Below are 17,906 nucleotides of genomic sequence, written 5' to 3'. Positions count from 1 at the left end.
TATGTATATGTATATAATTAAAAATTTGTCATAATGACAACCGCAGGATTTCGCCGGGAGCGGGTGCTAATCTGAAAAATTGCACCCGCCTAAATCTTTAAATTTATAATAAAAAGAGAGCCCATCCCGTTCAAAATCTCAGCGTTATTTGTAGCTTTTAGGTTTAAAAATTTTTTATCGTGAAATTATAATAAATTGATATGAATTACTTATCTTAAAGTACGTTTCCGGATTTCCTAGTATCTGCATAACGAAACACAATTTTATGAAAGTACAAATATTCAAACTTTATAACTTTCTATTTGGCTTTTTCCCCAAAGTCGAGATACATAACCGGCCTCTTTTAGCGTTATTACGAAAATACCGAAATGATACGCATCAATAAAAAAATCGTACGTCTAAAAAGAGGCTTCTGGCAGGACCGTACATCTGCGAGAGCCTCCGCGAGGAGAAGAAGAGCTGTTTATACATGAATAGAACAAATCACAACTAAGTAATGTGCTGTTAAAACTGCGACATTACAAGAAAGTTCTCTTTTTTAAGTTTTTCTTTGAGTTTTATACACTTATTCAGAGACCATCAATCCAAACAAACTTGATTTCTGTACATTTTTAAAAAGTTTTCTCAATTTTCGTCAACTTTTTTCTGGAATATGTGGATTCAGCTGAGAATCCCTCAACGTAGCGTTTTAACAAACAAATAATTGTGACTTCACGTAATTAATACAGCTATTAGCTGCTTTCGTACGTGACGGCTGAACTAATACTTGAATTAAGAAAAATGAAAGCTGAAAAAATCCTAGAATTGTCGGAGATTTTTTTCAGAATATGAGTAGAAACTCTGAGAATGATAAAATCCATTCACTGGTGAATATATACTGAAATAATGAGATAAAATATGGAGCTCATTGTTGCAACGCATCTAGGTTATCAGTAATTTTTATTATTTAAGTAATGTACAATATAAATAAATTATGTTTTTATATTCGCAGGTCTTAGCGGGTCCGAAGCAGATATCCAGCACAGGCGAGATACATTTGGTTCAAACATGATACCTCCAAAACCACCAAAAACATTTCTACAATTAGTATGGGAGGCATTGCAAGATGTAACGTTAATAATTTTAGAAATAGCTGCATTGGTTTCATTAGGTCTTAGCTTTTACCATCCTTCAGACGATGAAGCGCGTGAGTATTATTTACTATTCTTGATCGACAAATAAAATTTAATGAAATGCATTTCAGTAAAAATCTGATTCCGGGTATAAAATATATTAATTTTTTCATTTCTTTTAGCTCCGGGAATAGATGAAGATGAAGCTAAATATGGTTGGATTGAAGGTCTAGCTATTTTGATATCCGTCATAGTAGTGGTAATAGTGACGGCTTTTAATGACTATTCCAAGGAGCGGCAATTCAGGGGTCTTCAGAATAGAATAGAGGGGGAACATAAGTTCTCTGTTATCAGGCAGGGAGAAGTAAAACAAATCTCCGTATCCGATATAGTTGTAGGTGATATTTGCCAGGTGAGTTCAGAGTACTTTATCGAACACAGTGACAGGCAAGTTTAGTTGAAGTTATGTTTTGTCTATAGTCTTTACTGTTTTTAGACAGTTGTACTTTACCAAGTATTTAGGGGTAATTCTCCGGCCTATTATGCGATTACGCCATTCATTGTAAGATTTTTGTGTTAAATTTTTTTCTAATTCTAATTAATTCAATAATTCTAATATTTCTTTCAAGTAAATTATGTCAGACAAAACAGAGGGGGTGGGTTAAATAGTCGAAAATCCTGTATGCTACATTTGCAATCAACAATCAGGAGTATCTTAATTTATTATTCGAAATCGCCGACAATTTACAAAGTCCCTAGGATACCGGCTGAGAACACTCGCAGGGAAACTTTAAAAAAAAGGGAACTCCATGGCCAGAACACGTGGCTAACAGTTCTCCAAATATACAACTTTTCACTAAAACGGGCCCGTTAGACCATCGAGCTTGTCGAAAAACAAAAATTCATATCTGTTTCTCAACTTTCTTTCCGCATTCTAGTGCCTTCTCGAATTTGGTAAACATGCACGCTAAGATATCAATTTCCTCATCGGAGCTCAAAATTTTCGATGAATTTCGAATAACAGTAAGAGCAAGAAGGGCAGATCAATATGGCAGCCGAAATATATTAGCATCAAGATTTAATAATCGGTGATTTTCAACCAATCAGCGCCGTCGCCGGGATCACGCGGGCAGATATCTTAGGTTAATCGAGTTCGCAGATTCGCGAATGTTCGGGAATGCATCCCGTTTCATTTCTACAATTAACTAATTTAGGCTTTCGGAGAACGTGTGGCTGATTCAATTTGCATACAAAATTAGTAAATAGATAACTACAGCGGTTGGATAGCACTTTAGTGAGAGAGGTTTTATATAGGAAAGCTTTACTCTCTCGCAGTAGACATGGGACTCTGTGTATGCTTACGACTCTGTTATGCCATGGTCTCGTTTGTACGGATGTCCGCGGCCTTTAGTTGGATACAGACAGGAAAGGTTCCGAATTCCTGTTTTTAAATGCTGATCCTTACTGTATGATTTAACACGAATTACTTCTAAAATGTACTGATTTCTGGAGTGAGGTAATTTTAAGTGATGGTTACAAAAATTATACCCAATCACACAACTTAGCGATTTTATCAGATTTAACCAAAGGAGTCGGAAATCAATGGATGCTTAAGACCGTGTGCTTTGAAAATTCTTTTATCTCTCATTTATATATTTTTATCTATTTCAATGAATTTTGAGAATCATGAAATAATTAACAACATTCAAAATCATGGCAATTTTAGTCGGAAAAACTTACATAAATCACAAAAGGTTAAGAGGCTAGGTTGGCTAAAAATTTACCGATTTCAACAGCGAGCGGGTTGGAGAGGGGCCTAATATGTCTGAAAATTATGTAATTTATGTATGGATCTTTACTATATGTCAGAAATAGGATAAAAGGAATAGAAAAGTATAAAATTAAAAATATTTTTCTAGATAAAATACGGAGATCTGTTGCCTGCTGATGGTGTTCTAATACAAAGCAACGATCTGAAAGTAGATGAGTCCAGTTTAACTGGAGAGTCGGACCACGTAAAAAAGGGGGAATCTTTTGATCCCATGGTGCTTTCGGGTATGTATTATTCACTCTTAAAAAATATAAATAGTTTTTTTGCATCACTTGTACGTAAACATTGTTTGAGGAGATTGGATGTTACAGTTGCGTCAAAAATTGGTAACCTCGTCAAATTACAATTAAAAATAATTAAATTTTGTGTAACGAAGCTTTAAATATGGTTGAATTTGAAAATTTCGCTGAATTTTTTAATTCAACATGGTGACTGTAGTATCAGCGTCCAAAGTTAGGTATTTTTGTGTTTGGCAATCAAAAGTTTACTTCATAAGTAGAACTAGTCCATCCTCCCCTAAAATCGTTTATACCTTCCCGCCTCATCCCCTTTCTAAATACTGTACCAATATTGGGTTTGCTATAGATTGAATAGGTGATTTAAGTTTTTATATACTTTCTTTCAATTAGGTTATCATAGTCTATCATTTTACATGCCAGTTTTTTTTTCGAAATTTTTAATATTAATTCTGGTTGCTAATTCTTCATTAATTTGATAAATTTAATATTTTTATTCATGTTCATTTACCCCCTTACTTTGTTTTTATATATCGTATTTCGTTTAATATAGAATAGATAAAAACATCGTTTTTTATCAAATATCATCATTTTAAATTTCTTTTTGAAATTTTCGAAAGAAATATTCATGTGTTATCAATACTTGTCACCAAGGCGCCCTCCCGTTCCGAATGTAAGATATTCATATAGTATTGATATATTTAATGTAACGTGCAAACTGGTGCGAGACAGAAAGTCTAATAGAGTGGGGGATAAGGTTCTGGTGTGATGTTGGAGTGCGAAGGAGCATCAGTTCGTTGCCGACTTGAAGCAAGAGAGCAACTTTTAAAATGTACTTAGAGTCTACCATAATTGATAATCTTATTAAAGTGCAATGTTTATTTTAATTCTTGATTTTATTTTATATTGTTTCCATCATCCTTATGATCCGTTTGAATTAGTAGGACTTTAGAACTTTTCCTGACAAATTAGCTTACAGTTCTTCAAAAGTGGGATCAGAATCAGACGCGCTGCAAAGGGTGCACAAAATGGCTTTCGTTTCGGTTTTCGGTTGATCAACGAGCTCTCGTAAGGAGCCAGCCATAGTGAGTGAGTCTTATTCTTTAGATGTGATTTTCTTTTGGTGTATCGCTGTGTCGAGCTTCATTGTAGGTGGCGATCGAGCTGGTGAATTGTTCAAAAGTCTTAGTAGTCGTCGATAGACTTCTGACAACATGGATGACCAGAGAGAAGAAAACGCTCTGTTCAAATCCGCAAAAAATGGCAGCCGTGAAACAAATCGATAAGTAGGAGCGTGCAAAAGTTTGATAAGGTCAAGAATCTCAGAGACAAAGGTGTTTAAGGGAAGCTACAGCTCAGAGGGAAGCAATAAAAAAGCATCAGGAAGAACCGAGGCGAGAGCTATACGTCATGCAGGATGGTGGATCGAGTTAACAAGTTCTAGAAGAAGAAGAACTACAATTGGAGGCAAATGGTTGTCACATGCTGACGTAACGAGCAAGTAACGATTAGTTCTCGCAGAGAGGTGTTCCCAGTAACAGGTCTGATTGAACATCGGAGCTATAGGAGAGCTTCTAAGCACGTTCGATGGGTTTGGAAAGAATATGGATGGATGGAAGTGTCAAGTTCGACTTCAAAAATATGATTTACGTAAGCAGATCGAAGAAAGAGCGTGGAAGCGTGGGGAATCATTTTGTGAATATATCTGCGACAAAACGATTTCCTAATAAAGTGCCAATTATTGAAGATGAGAGAATTGATTAAATTGTGTATGGAATCCTCGAAATCTCCTTGCGTAATCAAACATGAATTCAATATTTTGTTTCCAATAAAGATTTGCTGTCGGATTTTGAGAAGGTGACTGCAAGGTAAAGGCAGTACGAGTGAACTTAATTCAAAACACCAGAAAATAGGTGAAGAAGGCGCAGGTCCTGGTGACAAGGAGAAGGACAGAAAAACGACCTACAGTTTCAATCCAAGTTGTTACAATTGCGGATAAATGGGACATTTGGCCGCGTAAGATGATCCGAAAATCCTGAATAGGGTATCCTGTTACTCGTATGGTTCAGCTGAACATATGATCCAAAACTGTCCCAAGAGGAAGAAGATTTTTGACCAAGAGATTACCAGCGTCGAAGAAGAGGAGGACGATTTTCATCGGATGGCCGAGTTACAACTGGAGGATGATGGTGAGTTACACAACAGGTGCTTAGAGTGTTCCTTGATAGTGGTAGTGCAATGAGCCTAATAAAAAGAAGTTTAGTGAAAACAAGTCTTGTGAAACCGCTTTATGAAAATTGTAAGCAATATGCTGGCATCAATAGGTCGAAGCTGAAAGCCTTGGGTGCAATAGTCGTGACGGTGAAAATGATAGTTATGATACGTAAAATAAAATATTGTTGATTGTAGATGATTGTACGATGCGCGCACCTGTTTTGCCTCGGCGAGATGCCCTCAAATTTCAAGTACAGTATGCGACGGTAGAAATGCCGCAAGATCTAAAAACAAAAGTAGAGCTTAAAATTCCACTAAAAGAACATTAGCATCTTCACTTCTCATCGCTTCCTCAACCTCTTCTGAGAAAAACATAGTGAAGAAATAATTAGATAATTTAGCTAAACAAAAGGGAATAAGAGCAAGTAATTCAGAGAATGCCTCACTCATTGCACTCATTCAGAAGAACAATGGAGAACGTCGAATGTGCATTGATGTCCGAACTCTCTATAAACACATCGTTAGATACAATTATCCTTCACCTGTTATCGAAGAACAGATTAACGTCATGAGTAATACAAAACATTTTTTCTCGTGTGCCCAACGTTTAGACATAGAAAATGGCCGATTCCGCATTGTGCGCGAAAGCAATGAGCAAAATCCCCAACGACGATGACCAAAACGCTGTCACCGGTTAGGAAAATGATCTCCATGGCTACAAAATCATTTTTGCCACCGTTTGCCATCTAGCGTCGTAACCGGTTACTATGTGAACATTTTTGTGAGCGAGGTTGGGTTTATTTCGTTCGTGACAGTCTGTTTTCTTTAATTTTCGTTTAAGTTATTTGATACATGAAAATATTAAAGAGTTTATTACAAGTTTGAATAAGGTGAAAACGAAAAAATAAAATTGAAATGGATTTCACCGAAAAAATTAAATTAAGAAATGATTGTGACGAGTTATGTTTTCTTTTCAAAAAATTTCAACATTTTAGGAGATATTACGTGTCTTACGGGCACCTCTGCCCTTCGAATCCCCTAGTGCCAACTCCGCACTTCGGCCCCATGGGGCTTTGCCCAGACTCCACCTCCTCCACATTTCTGCAAGTCTACATATCTCGTGTTTTGCATAGTATTCTATAGAAAAAAATCTGCACGCTTCGCTCGGATATTTATTCTTTGAATTTGGAATGCTTAAAAAAAACTTTATCAAAAAGATCTCTTTTAGATGGCAGTATTTATATGCATCTCCATATTCTGAATTGTCTACTTGATTAAGTATAGTAAAAGATTAAGTTTCTCAAAGCTCTGTAGGCTTTAACGTACACATTTTCATCGTGACACACGCGCCCGACAAACATTTGTAAATAGGTTTCCTTGGATTTTTTTCTCGTAAATTTCGTCGTTTTTCCACACATTTTTTTTTATTTTACTTTCTTCAACACTATTTTTCACGAATAAAACAAAAAGTACGCGTCCTATCAAGAAGTGATTCTTAACGAGATTTTAAATCTTTTTTGAGATAACCATTTTTGTTAATTCATCTTTTTTTGTATCCTACATAGTTTGTCCACAAAATGGAATTTTTTATTTTCCATTATTTTTTGTGCAATCAAAATTAGAATTTTCGATTTTTGGACAAAATCCAAAAATTGGTTATGGTAATCTTGTAGGGATTTCAAAAAGAAATGTTTTTCTTTTTTTGACTTTTTTTCATATCGTGCGTTCTTCCGCTTTAAATTTTGATTTTCGGTTGATTAAAAAAATTTTGAAAACGCCATAACTCTGAAAATTTTCTTTTTATCGAAAAAAAGTCATCAGGATAAATTGTTTCTTCTTTTCAATACTATAAATGTCTGTACATAGAATTTTCAAATTCAGAAAAAAGTGGTTTCAGAAATTTTCAAAATGCGCTCACTTTTTGAATTTGTATCAGAAATGGCTGGTTAACGAACTCGTTCTTTCTTTTAGGACCTAGAAGAAGTGTGCCAAAGATGGTTATTCGTTCATTTTTTCGAGAGTTATCGTGTTTACGGACGGACGGAACGGACGGCCGGACGGACAGACAGACAGACGCCATCGTGAAAACCTGATTTTCGGATTCAGGGGGTCTCGAAACGTGGAGATCCGTTGAAAAAGTGTGATGTCAAATTTCCGATAATTCTAATACTTTCTCAATCATAAATGATGAGAATGTAAAAATAGTGTTTGATAGTCCAGTCCTCACGTGAGTTTTGGTCACTACGAGTGTCAGCCTTTATTCGGGTTCACGCTGCCATTTTACACGAGCAGTGACCAAAATGTCCGTTTGGCCTCTCGTATCGAAATATACTATAGCCTACTTGATCTTAAGGATGGTTTTTATCATGTGAAAAATGCAGAGGAGTCAATAAAATACACTTTATTTGTAATGCCCTTTGATCAGCTCAAATATGAATGCATGCCTTTTGTCATAAAGACGGCACCGAGAATTGTTGGTAGCCTCTTTTTACAGCTAATGAGTTCTTAGGCTATGAGATTAGACCCACCAAATATGGAATAAAAGCAGTAGAAAAATTCCCAGTGTCCAGAAATGTTCGAGAAGTACAAAGTTTTTTTTAATTGACCTCGTGGTTTGATAAATACTTTGAGGGGTTCGCCTTGTTAGCTAAATCTTGAATGATTTGTTGCAAAGTGGAGTGGAATATAAATATGGTAAAAAAAAAATGGAACCTTTTGAAACAGTAAAATAAAAAAAAAATCGAGCAACCTATTCTTGCGATTTTTTATCCTCGCGAAGGGACTGAATTGCATTGTGGTGCAAATGCAATCAGTTTTGGAGCTGTACCTTTACAAGATAAAAAAGGTTTAAAGTTCCACCCCATCTTCTATTTCACTAAACGCACGACATAAACAGAATTTAAACAACGCAGTTTTGAGTTGGAGATGCCAGCTATAATTTATGCCTTTCGAAGGTTTCGAATTTATCTATGTGGAAAACCTTTCAAAATTATCACGGACTGTAATTCACTCGAACTAGCACTCAAAAAGCGTGATATAAATCCTAAAATTTTAGGATGGGTTATGGTACTCCAAAGTTACAAAATTTGGCATTGCCAAAAAATAGGAACGATTCGATTGTAAAATTAAAAAACCAATTAGACGATTCCGAAGGTAAGCATTATGAGTCGAGGAACTAAGTTGTCTATCGCAAGAAAGGTGATTCATTGTTATTTTATTTGTCGAAAGATATGGAGAGAAATATTCTCTTCAAATATCAGTATGAATTACGTTCCATAGGGTCACAAAATGTGTATGAAACCATTGGTAAAAGCTACTAGTTTTCGGAAATGCGCTAGAAAATTTCGGATGACACATAAAATAATGTGGTGGTGGGGGTACACATTAATGATTCTAAAGGGTACTAAACCTTTCAAAACCATAAAGATTCATCATAAAGATATTTTTGATTCGGGGTTCATAGGTAAAAAGAATATTTTGGTAGTGATAGATGCATTCACCAAAATTAAATTATACCCGACCAAGTCCACGACTTCCGTAGTGGCGATTATACATTTAAAGCTATATTTTTTAGCATATAGCAATCTGAAAACGCTAATCTCAAACGTAGGTTCGTGTTAAACTTCAGAAGAATTTGAAAGTTTTATGTCTGAATATGATATTAACTACATCAAGGAAGCTACAGGATCACCGCAGGCGAATGCCCAAGTACTAGAGCGGTTGAATCGTTTTGTTGCACCTATGTTACCAGAATTAAGTGATCATGATTCTGGAATAGCTTTGCCAAAAGCGATAGGTAAAGTAGAATATGCGATCAATAATGGAATACACCCCGGTAATACCAAGACGATCCTTACGAAGTAAAAACGTTTAAAATTAAACAATTTTTATTCAAAGACTTCAAAAAAATAATGTTACGTGTGGCGATGATCGTGTGGGCTATGGCGTAGGCTTTTGACCCATCCGTCGACTTGCGGGTTTGATTCCTGCCTCGCACTCTGGAAGAGCTTAAGCGGCCTATGTGGTGTACACTAGCCTAGGAAGGGTGTTATTTATCTCCGGAGAGTCGTGGGACCGGTACCTCTGGAGAAAAAGGTTTTCTAAGTTCTTAAAGCCGTTGCTCTTGGTGGTCCGGAACCCACCTTAAACTGTAAGCCCCCCCCCCCCCCTCTTACCACCAATTGTTTGTGTAAGGGAGTTACTACTAACAAAAAAATAATATCGGAAAAATATGTAATAAATGGCTGTAGTTAGAATGGACAATTAAAAATGAAATGCTTTAAATAAAAGATAGATTAACAATCTATTTCAAAGTGAAGCCCCAAGATTTGCACGATTTTATTTATAATTGTTCGAGCTTGTAAATTCCTTACTTGTAACTGAAATTGTTTTATTTTGAATCATGTGAATTATAATTTGATAATGATTAATTTAAAAAAATTTAAATTATTACAATCTAATTTTGAACGCATGTTTTGCTTGCCGTATGAGCAATTCAGTTGCGCATGTTTTTGTCCTTAATAATAAATATTTATGGCTGAAACTTTGGTTATGGCAAGAAACATGAAAATGGAGGTAAGTCGCCTATTTTTGGTGTCAATAATGTGAAAAGATGTATCTTTTTCCTGATCTTATCATTTTTTAAATATTTACGCAAAAAAAACTATACACCTTCGTTTACATGCCATTTTTCTAAAGCTTAAACGAAAAAGCATTTATTATTGTGCATACAAACATTCGGAGACTAAATGGTTCATATCAGAAGGATTGATATCCGCTAAAATTTATTAAAGATATTATATGTATTGAGCAACTTGCTGCAACCTACAACTTCCACTACAATATCGTTGAATGGTATTCCGTCGCGATGCGAAGGCAATACAAGAACTCATAAGATAGCGAGTTAATCAGATCCCCTCAGGTTTCGGCCCAAACCACTTCGCCCTAACCCACTGAAACTAATCAATTGATAATTATTTAACTTTTTATCTTATAAGGGCACAACTCTTATTTTCTTCCAGAGATAAGAAGAAAAAGAAAAAAAATAGAAAGACTGTTTTTAGCCGAACCAAGTTTTTTGTATTGTTATTATGGAAAGGAAAAGTAATTAAATTTCTCATCAGAGGAAAAATCACTTGGTCCGATTCCTATCAAGTATATATGCCGGTTTCTCACACACAAAATGTTAGGATATCTGCACAGTGAAAGCCACGGTTTTATAATTAACAATGTGTCTAATGAGACGTTTTAATAACTCACAATGGTGAAAAAAAGGGAAAAAATGAATATAGCAATAGAATCAAAGCGTCGCGATAACCTGCGATTCAATTTATAATAGATGAGTGTGCATGCGTACGTCACCTTGGTTACAGGACATTTGCGACTGACCGAAGTTTATGTATCCTGCGCCGTAAGGAATTTTGGTCATTCGCACAGATCCTTCGTATTATACGGCTCAGTGTACTGAATATAAATTTGGCGATTGTTTCTATAGGTAAACAGGTTTCGAAATATGTTCTAGTAAACTTAGCTTTGACGATATTCGCAGAACATAATATGATAATGATAATATTAACATACCGTCCGTCTCGTATTGACAACTCAAGAACGAAAGCGATCGAAAATATGTTACCTTCATACATTTTAGTGTTTATTAACTCAATTTAATCGCAAAAAATCAACAGTTCACGGTAGTTAAAAGAAACATGGAAAACTGAAGTGCCGTACCGCCCGCCAGTACACAATAGCGGTCTATTTGTGTTATATATTAACGTAGTGGAGTTACGCACATTATATGTAAACGACATAATTGTGATTGGTCTTCTAGGCATTGAATTTGCAGTTTTTACGGTTACAGATCGCGTATGTTTTTTTTACCTGGGTATGTTTCAACAATTCTTCCTAAAGCACACTTTCAGGGTGGAAGAAGCTTGTCTTTAATTAGTACCATTTTTGAAGGGTAATCGAACATTGTATTGAACGGACTCAGACCGTGAGTGAGTTCTTGGGTACTTCCTCGTTTTCCTAAAAGCGCTGAAGCACTGTAACTAAGTGGGGACTTACATGCCCATGGTGACCCAACATAGTCGATGTGGTATCACAACTTAAAAGAGAAGTAAAACCTACAATTATCCAACCTAGAATCGTATTTTGTGCAATAGGTGTACCTGTTGGTCATTTTCTTAAACCTTCTATAATAATGTTAGCATAATAATAATCGCCTATTACCAGATCAATGTTTGTTTCGACATTAAATAGATCCATATCTGAAAGTTTCAAATCTTTCAAATGTTCATAAGAATCCTATTTATTAGCTTCACTTGGCTTGTACCCTGATAATTTTTCAATACGTTCGCAGTAATAGGAACATCTGGTTCTGTCATATAAGCTGACTCTATTATAAAAGAAATTGTGCTTTCCTTGATGCCCATTAGAACTTCACCCAACCCCTCATCAGTAATATCAACGTTTTGACGTGAAATACGCAAAAACTGAACCTTAATCCTCCTTACTAAAAGTGACCTGTGATATAGTATCAGTCAAAGTACGTACTTTATACGAGCGTCCGTCCAATGTTTTCAATAACACCTAAAACAATTATTTAAATCTTTAATCTTAGCTAATATTTATTCTGGCGGACACTCTCGACATTGACCCCATTGATAAAGCCTATGTGTTTCCTGATACAAAGCACATTTCTGTGCCGATTCAGTTGATCGGTGTGATTTCATACTGGATCCTTGTGAAGATTCTTATTTATCCTTTGAGCGGAAACGGTAGGTTTCATGGAGCACCTAAATGAATTTAGCGACATCTATAAAAAAATTGTAATACAGCCTAGTGTCCACTGGCTAATATAATTACAAACTCATACCCTATAATCAATAGTATTTCCTTGATAAAATGTTTGACCTGTTAGAGGGATAATCTTAGCAACGATAGAGACAGAAAATCTCCAACTATTTTTATTGCACTTTCGCGTTTGGTTTTAGTTACTGGTACTCGGCTTACCTGCTCAGCTACAGGAAAATATGGACAATTGACAAAGATTTCATCTATGTATACAATCTGCGTGAGAAGTAATGAATTGGCATTCCATAAAAGAAAAGAGAAAAAATTCGTAAACTTGTAATATAAATAATTGAATACTTTTGGTATTTATAAAACCTACTTTTATAACTTTAGACATAGGTAAAATACTGAATGTAAAGAAAAATACTTGAAAACATACCCAGAGTGTCCAGCGTATGTGGAAAAAATGCAGGACTTTTCCACATTTTTCAGGACAAAAATTCATTTGTTTAGGTGCCTTTCTAGAAATGTGTTGGATGCGAAATTTATCATATGCCCCCAAAATCCGATGTTATGGTCGAAAACCGTTTTTTGTAATTGTTAATTTTACGACTGTGAAAAATCACAAAACTGAAATCGAAACTTTTTTAAAGTTTTCCTTTTATTTATCCTTTAACATTAGCGAATATTATGACATTTATACTATCCAATAATTTGTTGTTGTTAATATAATTTAAGTGAGTTAAATTCCATGTGTAATAATCTCTTTTTGAATGATTAATTTTCTATATATATTTTCAAATGAATAGTTCTATTTTTAACTAAAAAATATCTTTTTTCAGTAAATAAATACTTCAACAAAATAGTTGAATTTTTAACCAAACATGAATTTTTAACTAACATAATGAATCTGCAATTCAACAAATAAATTTTTAACAAAGGAGGTCAAATTTTGATCTAAAAGCACAAATTTTTAATCTGCAAGACAAATTTTCTACAAACCAGTTGAATTTCCAACCCTCAAATATTAATTTTATACCAAAAAGACAAACCTTCAACAAAATAATTTAATTTCGAACCAAGAAGAAGAATTTTCAATATCAATAATGATTCTTCAACCAAACAAAGATTTTAACAAAGTAGTTCAACTTTTAACCCAGAATTTTGATTTTCTCACCAAAAAGACGAATTTTCAACAAGGAAACATTTTTCAGTCAAGAAATAAAAAAAAATGTCATCGAAATTGATAAACTTGTAAATAAGAGTTCATCTTTAACCAAACAGTTGCAGTTTAACCAATAAAGAAGAAATTTTGATCCAGAAAATTAGCTTTCTAGCAATGAAGACCAAGTTCTAACTAAAACAGATAAATTTTCAACAAAAAATGGAAAATTAACATATTCAGGTAGAAGTTGAATTAAAATTAAAAAAAAAAACGAATTTTACACAAAATATTTAAATGTTGTACCATAGATTTGAATCGTGAAACAAAAAAATTAATGTTTAACGAAGTGGCTCAAATTTTACCCAAGTAGTTGAATTTCATTGTAAAAAAACAAATTTTAGCCAAAAATTGACTGGTTAAATTTCTAATTAAAAAAAAATGTTTTAAATTAATTTTCAAAGGGTAATATAATAGTGGATATTTTAAACACAAAGGATTACTTCCTCATAAAATTGTTGATTTTGCAACCTAATAATAAAATTATTAACTGAAAGTATAAACTTCAGGAGGAAACAACTGACGAAAATTAAAATGAATAAAAGTAAATATGGTAACTTACTAACAAAACATTGTATCAGGGTAATTCTTCATTTTCAAACTTCCTTAATTTTACTCTCTCCAAGATTTCAAAATCCTGGACTTTCCTAGGCCAATAAAATCCCCTGATTTTCCCCCGATTTTCAGGGTTTTCCTGATCCACATCCATTATCGTACACATTAGGTGGATTTACTCAATGAAGTATCAACTAAGTTTAATTAATACAAGTTGGTTACTAGCGGAATTGAACTTTTTTCAATATATTGTGTGATCTGAAAAATTCCTCTTTTAGTTTTTTAAAAAAGATAATTCTTACTCCAGGGAAGGATAAGGAAATGGAGGCGTGGATTTGGAATAATGATTATTTTAATTGAACAGAGTGTCCGCTACAAAGTATCGGAGAGAAGTGCTCCCGAGCCAGGAGGCTAGTCGGGTTATATACTACAATGATGATATCATCGATGAGTCATTCTTAGACCCTTTCACAGTTCCTCACTTAGGGTGTTAGATGTCGTCCTGGATATCTTTTCTGAATAATGGGGTTGCCGTGGCGTGGTATTGGACAACTCTGGTGGCTGTAGGTCCTATTGGTGCATGGACTACGTGGCCTGGTCCTCTGAATCTGTAAATTACCTTTCCGCAAGGTGTGCAGAGCAGAGCTCTTTTCAATAATTGATTTAGTCCGCATTTCCAAAGTGCGGCAATCAATAGGAGTGCCAGGCTGGTATAGCCCAAACGTTCAAGTATGGTGGTTCCGAATGTCTACCAGGAGTGGTTTTTTCTCATTGTCAGAAAGGAATCAAAATCGTTTTGTGCCGTTTGGAGGTCATGTGCTGCAGTTTTTAGTTGTTGGATGTCAAGGTGGTTGCTAGAAAATATTGGAAGTGGTAAGTCAATAGTTTGAAGTATATCGGTTTCTATCTTTGAGAAATTAAATTTAATTTCATGTTGTACGATGGGTGATTCTTTGGAGTAGTGGGTGGCGGCTGCAAACGCTTCGCTGTCGGTGATTGCTTGGCAGTGGTCTTCTAGCGTTAGAACTGAGGCCGTGTTAATTGCTTGGGTGGTTTCCGATTCCATTGGACATCTCATTGTGAGACTGGCATAGTGTAAGGGTAATATATACCATTGGTATCCGTTGCGGAAGCTGTAAATAAAATTTGAATTCAGTCGAAAGTATTTTTTATCACAGGTTTGTCCTTGTTAAGAAATTAGCCAACCAAGGCAGGTAGCGTCTAATTGTACATTTCTGATAGGGTTGATAGTTTTGCAGAATTTCATATCTCCTTTTCCTATGCACCGTTGTTCGTCAATTGTAGTATATGAGAGATGATCCTTAGAGAAGGCGATGGGCTTTTCCTGTATTTCATCGAAGATGTAATGGTTCACTAGAATGACAAAAGGGAGAGCTGTATACTGCCAGACCGTATATTCTATTGGGTCTGGAATTGGGATGTGGACTCGATATATCAGTTTGTTGTTTATTTGTGTGGTATCAATTTCACTTATTCGCATGTATAGGAAATAGTTTTTTTCAATTAACGGCTAAGGAATTTCTTTTTCTATGTTTTCTTTTATTTTCGCGAGAGATTCCATGAAGTTTGCTGGGGAAACTAGATCAGGTGAAAGGATTCCATTCTTCGCCTCAGCTATGGCTGTTTCGACGTTTCCTAAAGTTCTTGATGTATCCTCCAAATGAATTTCCATAGTAAATAGGGAGTTTAGAATTTTGTTGTTAAGTATCAGCGCATTCATGGCATTGGTAAGTTGAACTGCCGATTTCTCAAATTGTGAAAGATTCGTCTGTTGTTGATGTTTAATTTCGTCCAGCTTTGAAATTGTGGTTTGGAGAAGACTGGTTTGATTTTTTATTAGGACTACTATCCCTGTTGATATTTGTTGATATTTGACTACTATCTCCCTGTTGATATTTTCCGCATCTTCGGCGTTCATGGTTCCAAACAGAAATTTAGTGGCGCTTCCTATGAAGTTAAACAAACCGCGTTTGGGGCGGTTTAGTGAGATATGTGCTATGTCCTGGTAACGTCTTGCCAAGTTGATAGCCCTTGTGTTCATGGCATCGATGCTTTTATACATGTCACACCCTGGATGAGTTTCACATATCTTCTTCATTTCTCTTGTGCAGCTGACTAGCTGGAAAGCGTCCTGCCCAATTTCTGTAAGATTTATGAAGTACACGGTGTCCCATGTCTCGTAGTAGAGCTGGGCCTTGAACAGCTCCTCCTTGATGATTGGTGAGTCCAGCGGTTGTATCCGGTATGCTCCTTCGGTTGCCCAAATCTGTAAGAAATTAGTTTTATTCAGAGTCTTTGTATTTTTTGACCTGGTTGTAATGTCTTAAATGTTTCTGTCCGCGTCTGAATATAGTAATGGTTTTGGTATCCCTATTAATGTGCCTAATTGCTACAGGCTCAGACCAGCAAATTTTATTCTTTACATTTGTTTGAATTAGGACTAGATCCCCTATTTGGTAGTTTTCTTCTTTCCCTGTTCTTTGTATCTTCTTTTGGTTAGTTTCTTTGGCCTTCGTTATTTTTTCTCGCGCATCTGGCAATTGTGCTGCATTTCTTTCTCTGCGCTGCTCATCAATTTCTTCCTGACTCCTCGTTTCGTGTTCCGTTGTAGCATATAGCAGTTCTTCTGGAGTGTAGGTCGTTGTCGTATGGGGGCTTGCATTGTATATTTTTACTCCTGTGAATAATCTTATTGCAGGGTCCTGATTATCTACCGTTTTTGCCAGTTCTTTTATGGTTCTGATGGCCCTTTCAGCGATCCCATTACTTTCTGGGTGATAGGCTGAAATTTTGACCTGTTGTATTCCCAATTTGTCAAACAGCTCAGCCACTTTCTTACTTTAAAATACCGATTCATTGTCTGCAATAATCTTTTTCGGAGTAGGGTGTAGATTGTGGAATTGGTATAGTACACCATGGACATCGTCTGCCTTTAGGGGCATAACCCAGATATATCTGGTTAAACTGTCCTCAATTATCAGATAATTCTTTCCTTCGTATGTTAGTTTGTCTGTATTTAGAATTTCGAAGGGGAACTTGGCTGCTTCGATTATTACGGCATCTGCCCGTACCTTTCTCTCGTTATGTTTGTTGGCACAGACATGGCAATTATCTATGTAGTGTTTAGTTTGCCCCTGCATGTCTGGCCGGTAGTGGTGTTGCTGAATCTGTCGTAATGTTTTGTCGAGGGCCCAATGTCCGTTTTCGTGCGTTCTGGCGATGATGTTCTGCTGCATTTGTATCTTTCTTACAATTTTTGGATTCATGTCTTTATCTTATAGTGTTGGTCGAGGTCTAGAAACCTAAGAGTCCTGTAGATGTACGAGGCCGCTAACTTGAAATCTTCTTCTGTCACCCAGTGCGTAATTTCGATTACCCGAGGAGATTCAGTTCTTTCGTCTTCCCATATCAGTTGAGCCAGCTTTAGTAGATCATCGAAATTCCTGTAGATTGCTCCGTTGATTGAGAGGTCAGGTTTCGTTGTTCTAAGAAGATAGTTAGGGGGTACCTTGCAGTTATAGAGACGATTCTGGAATGTTTCGGCGTTCTCGACTAGAGTGGGGTCATCGAGTTCGCTCACCTGTTTTAGCCTTTCTAGATTGTCCGTGATGTAATTGTGGGTTCTTTTTATTCTTTTTTTTATTTCGGCGTCCGGCATGTCAGCGAGAATGATTTTTGAATATTTTAGGGATAGTGATGTACTATCAGGTGGATGGTGGTTCTCTTCTTCTGGTGTTGGAGAAGGCTCCTCTTTTGCCGTGTTTATTGGGTCCAGTTCTTGGAGAATCTCCTCCAGTATTTTTGGCGATACGTCTTTGTTTTGTATTATCTGTTCGAGGTCTATGTCTATGATGGAGTCTCTTTCTTCTCCTGCTGTTGTTCCTGGAGTTTTACTAATTTTCTCCAGTCTTTTTGGGATATTT

At 35.8% G+C, this 17,906-nt stretch overlaps 1 protein-coding gene across 22 annotated transcripts in view; it reads left to right on the top strand.

Moving 5' to 3' along the window:
* Positions 1 to 17,906, top strand: part of LOC117170201 (plasma membrane calcium-transporting ATPase 3) — a 1,035,667-nt gene that overhangs the window by 445,194 nt on the left and 572,567 nt on the right. For all 22 annotated transcript variants that reach the window (XR_004466737.1, XR_004466741.1, XR_004466738.1 and 19 more), the window contains 3 exons: positions 992 to 1,186; positions 1,295 to 1,524; positions 3,032 to 3,167. Coding sequence is in view for 17 of the 22 variants with exons in the window: in XM_033356800.1 (XP_033212691.1) it covers positions 992 to 1,186; positions 1,295 to 1,524; positions 3,032 to 3,167 (561 nt within the window). In the remaining 5 variants the exon portion in view is untranslated. The remainder of the gene's footprint in view (positions 1 to 991; positions 1,187 to 1,294; positions 1,525 to 3,031; positions 3,168 to 17,906) is intronic.

The sequence above is a fragment of the Belonocnema kinseyi genome, chromosome 3 (assembly GCF_010883055.1).
Source record: "Belonocnema kinseyi isolate 2016_QV_RU_SX_M_011 chromosome 3, B_treatae_v1, whole genome shotgun sequence".
In the NCBI taxonomy this organism is placed as follows: Eukaryota; Metazoa; Arthropoda; class Insecta; order Hymenoptera; family Cynipidae; genus Belonocnema; species Belonocnema kinseyi.
The sequence above is the reverse complement of the archived record's forward strand: the minus strand, read 5'-3'. Positions and strand labels throughout refer to the sequence as shown.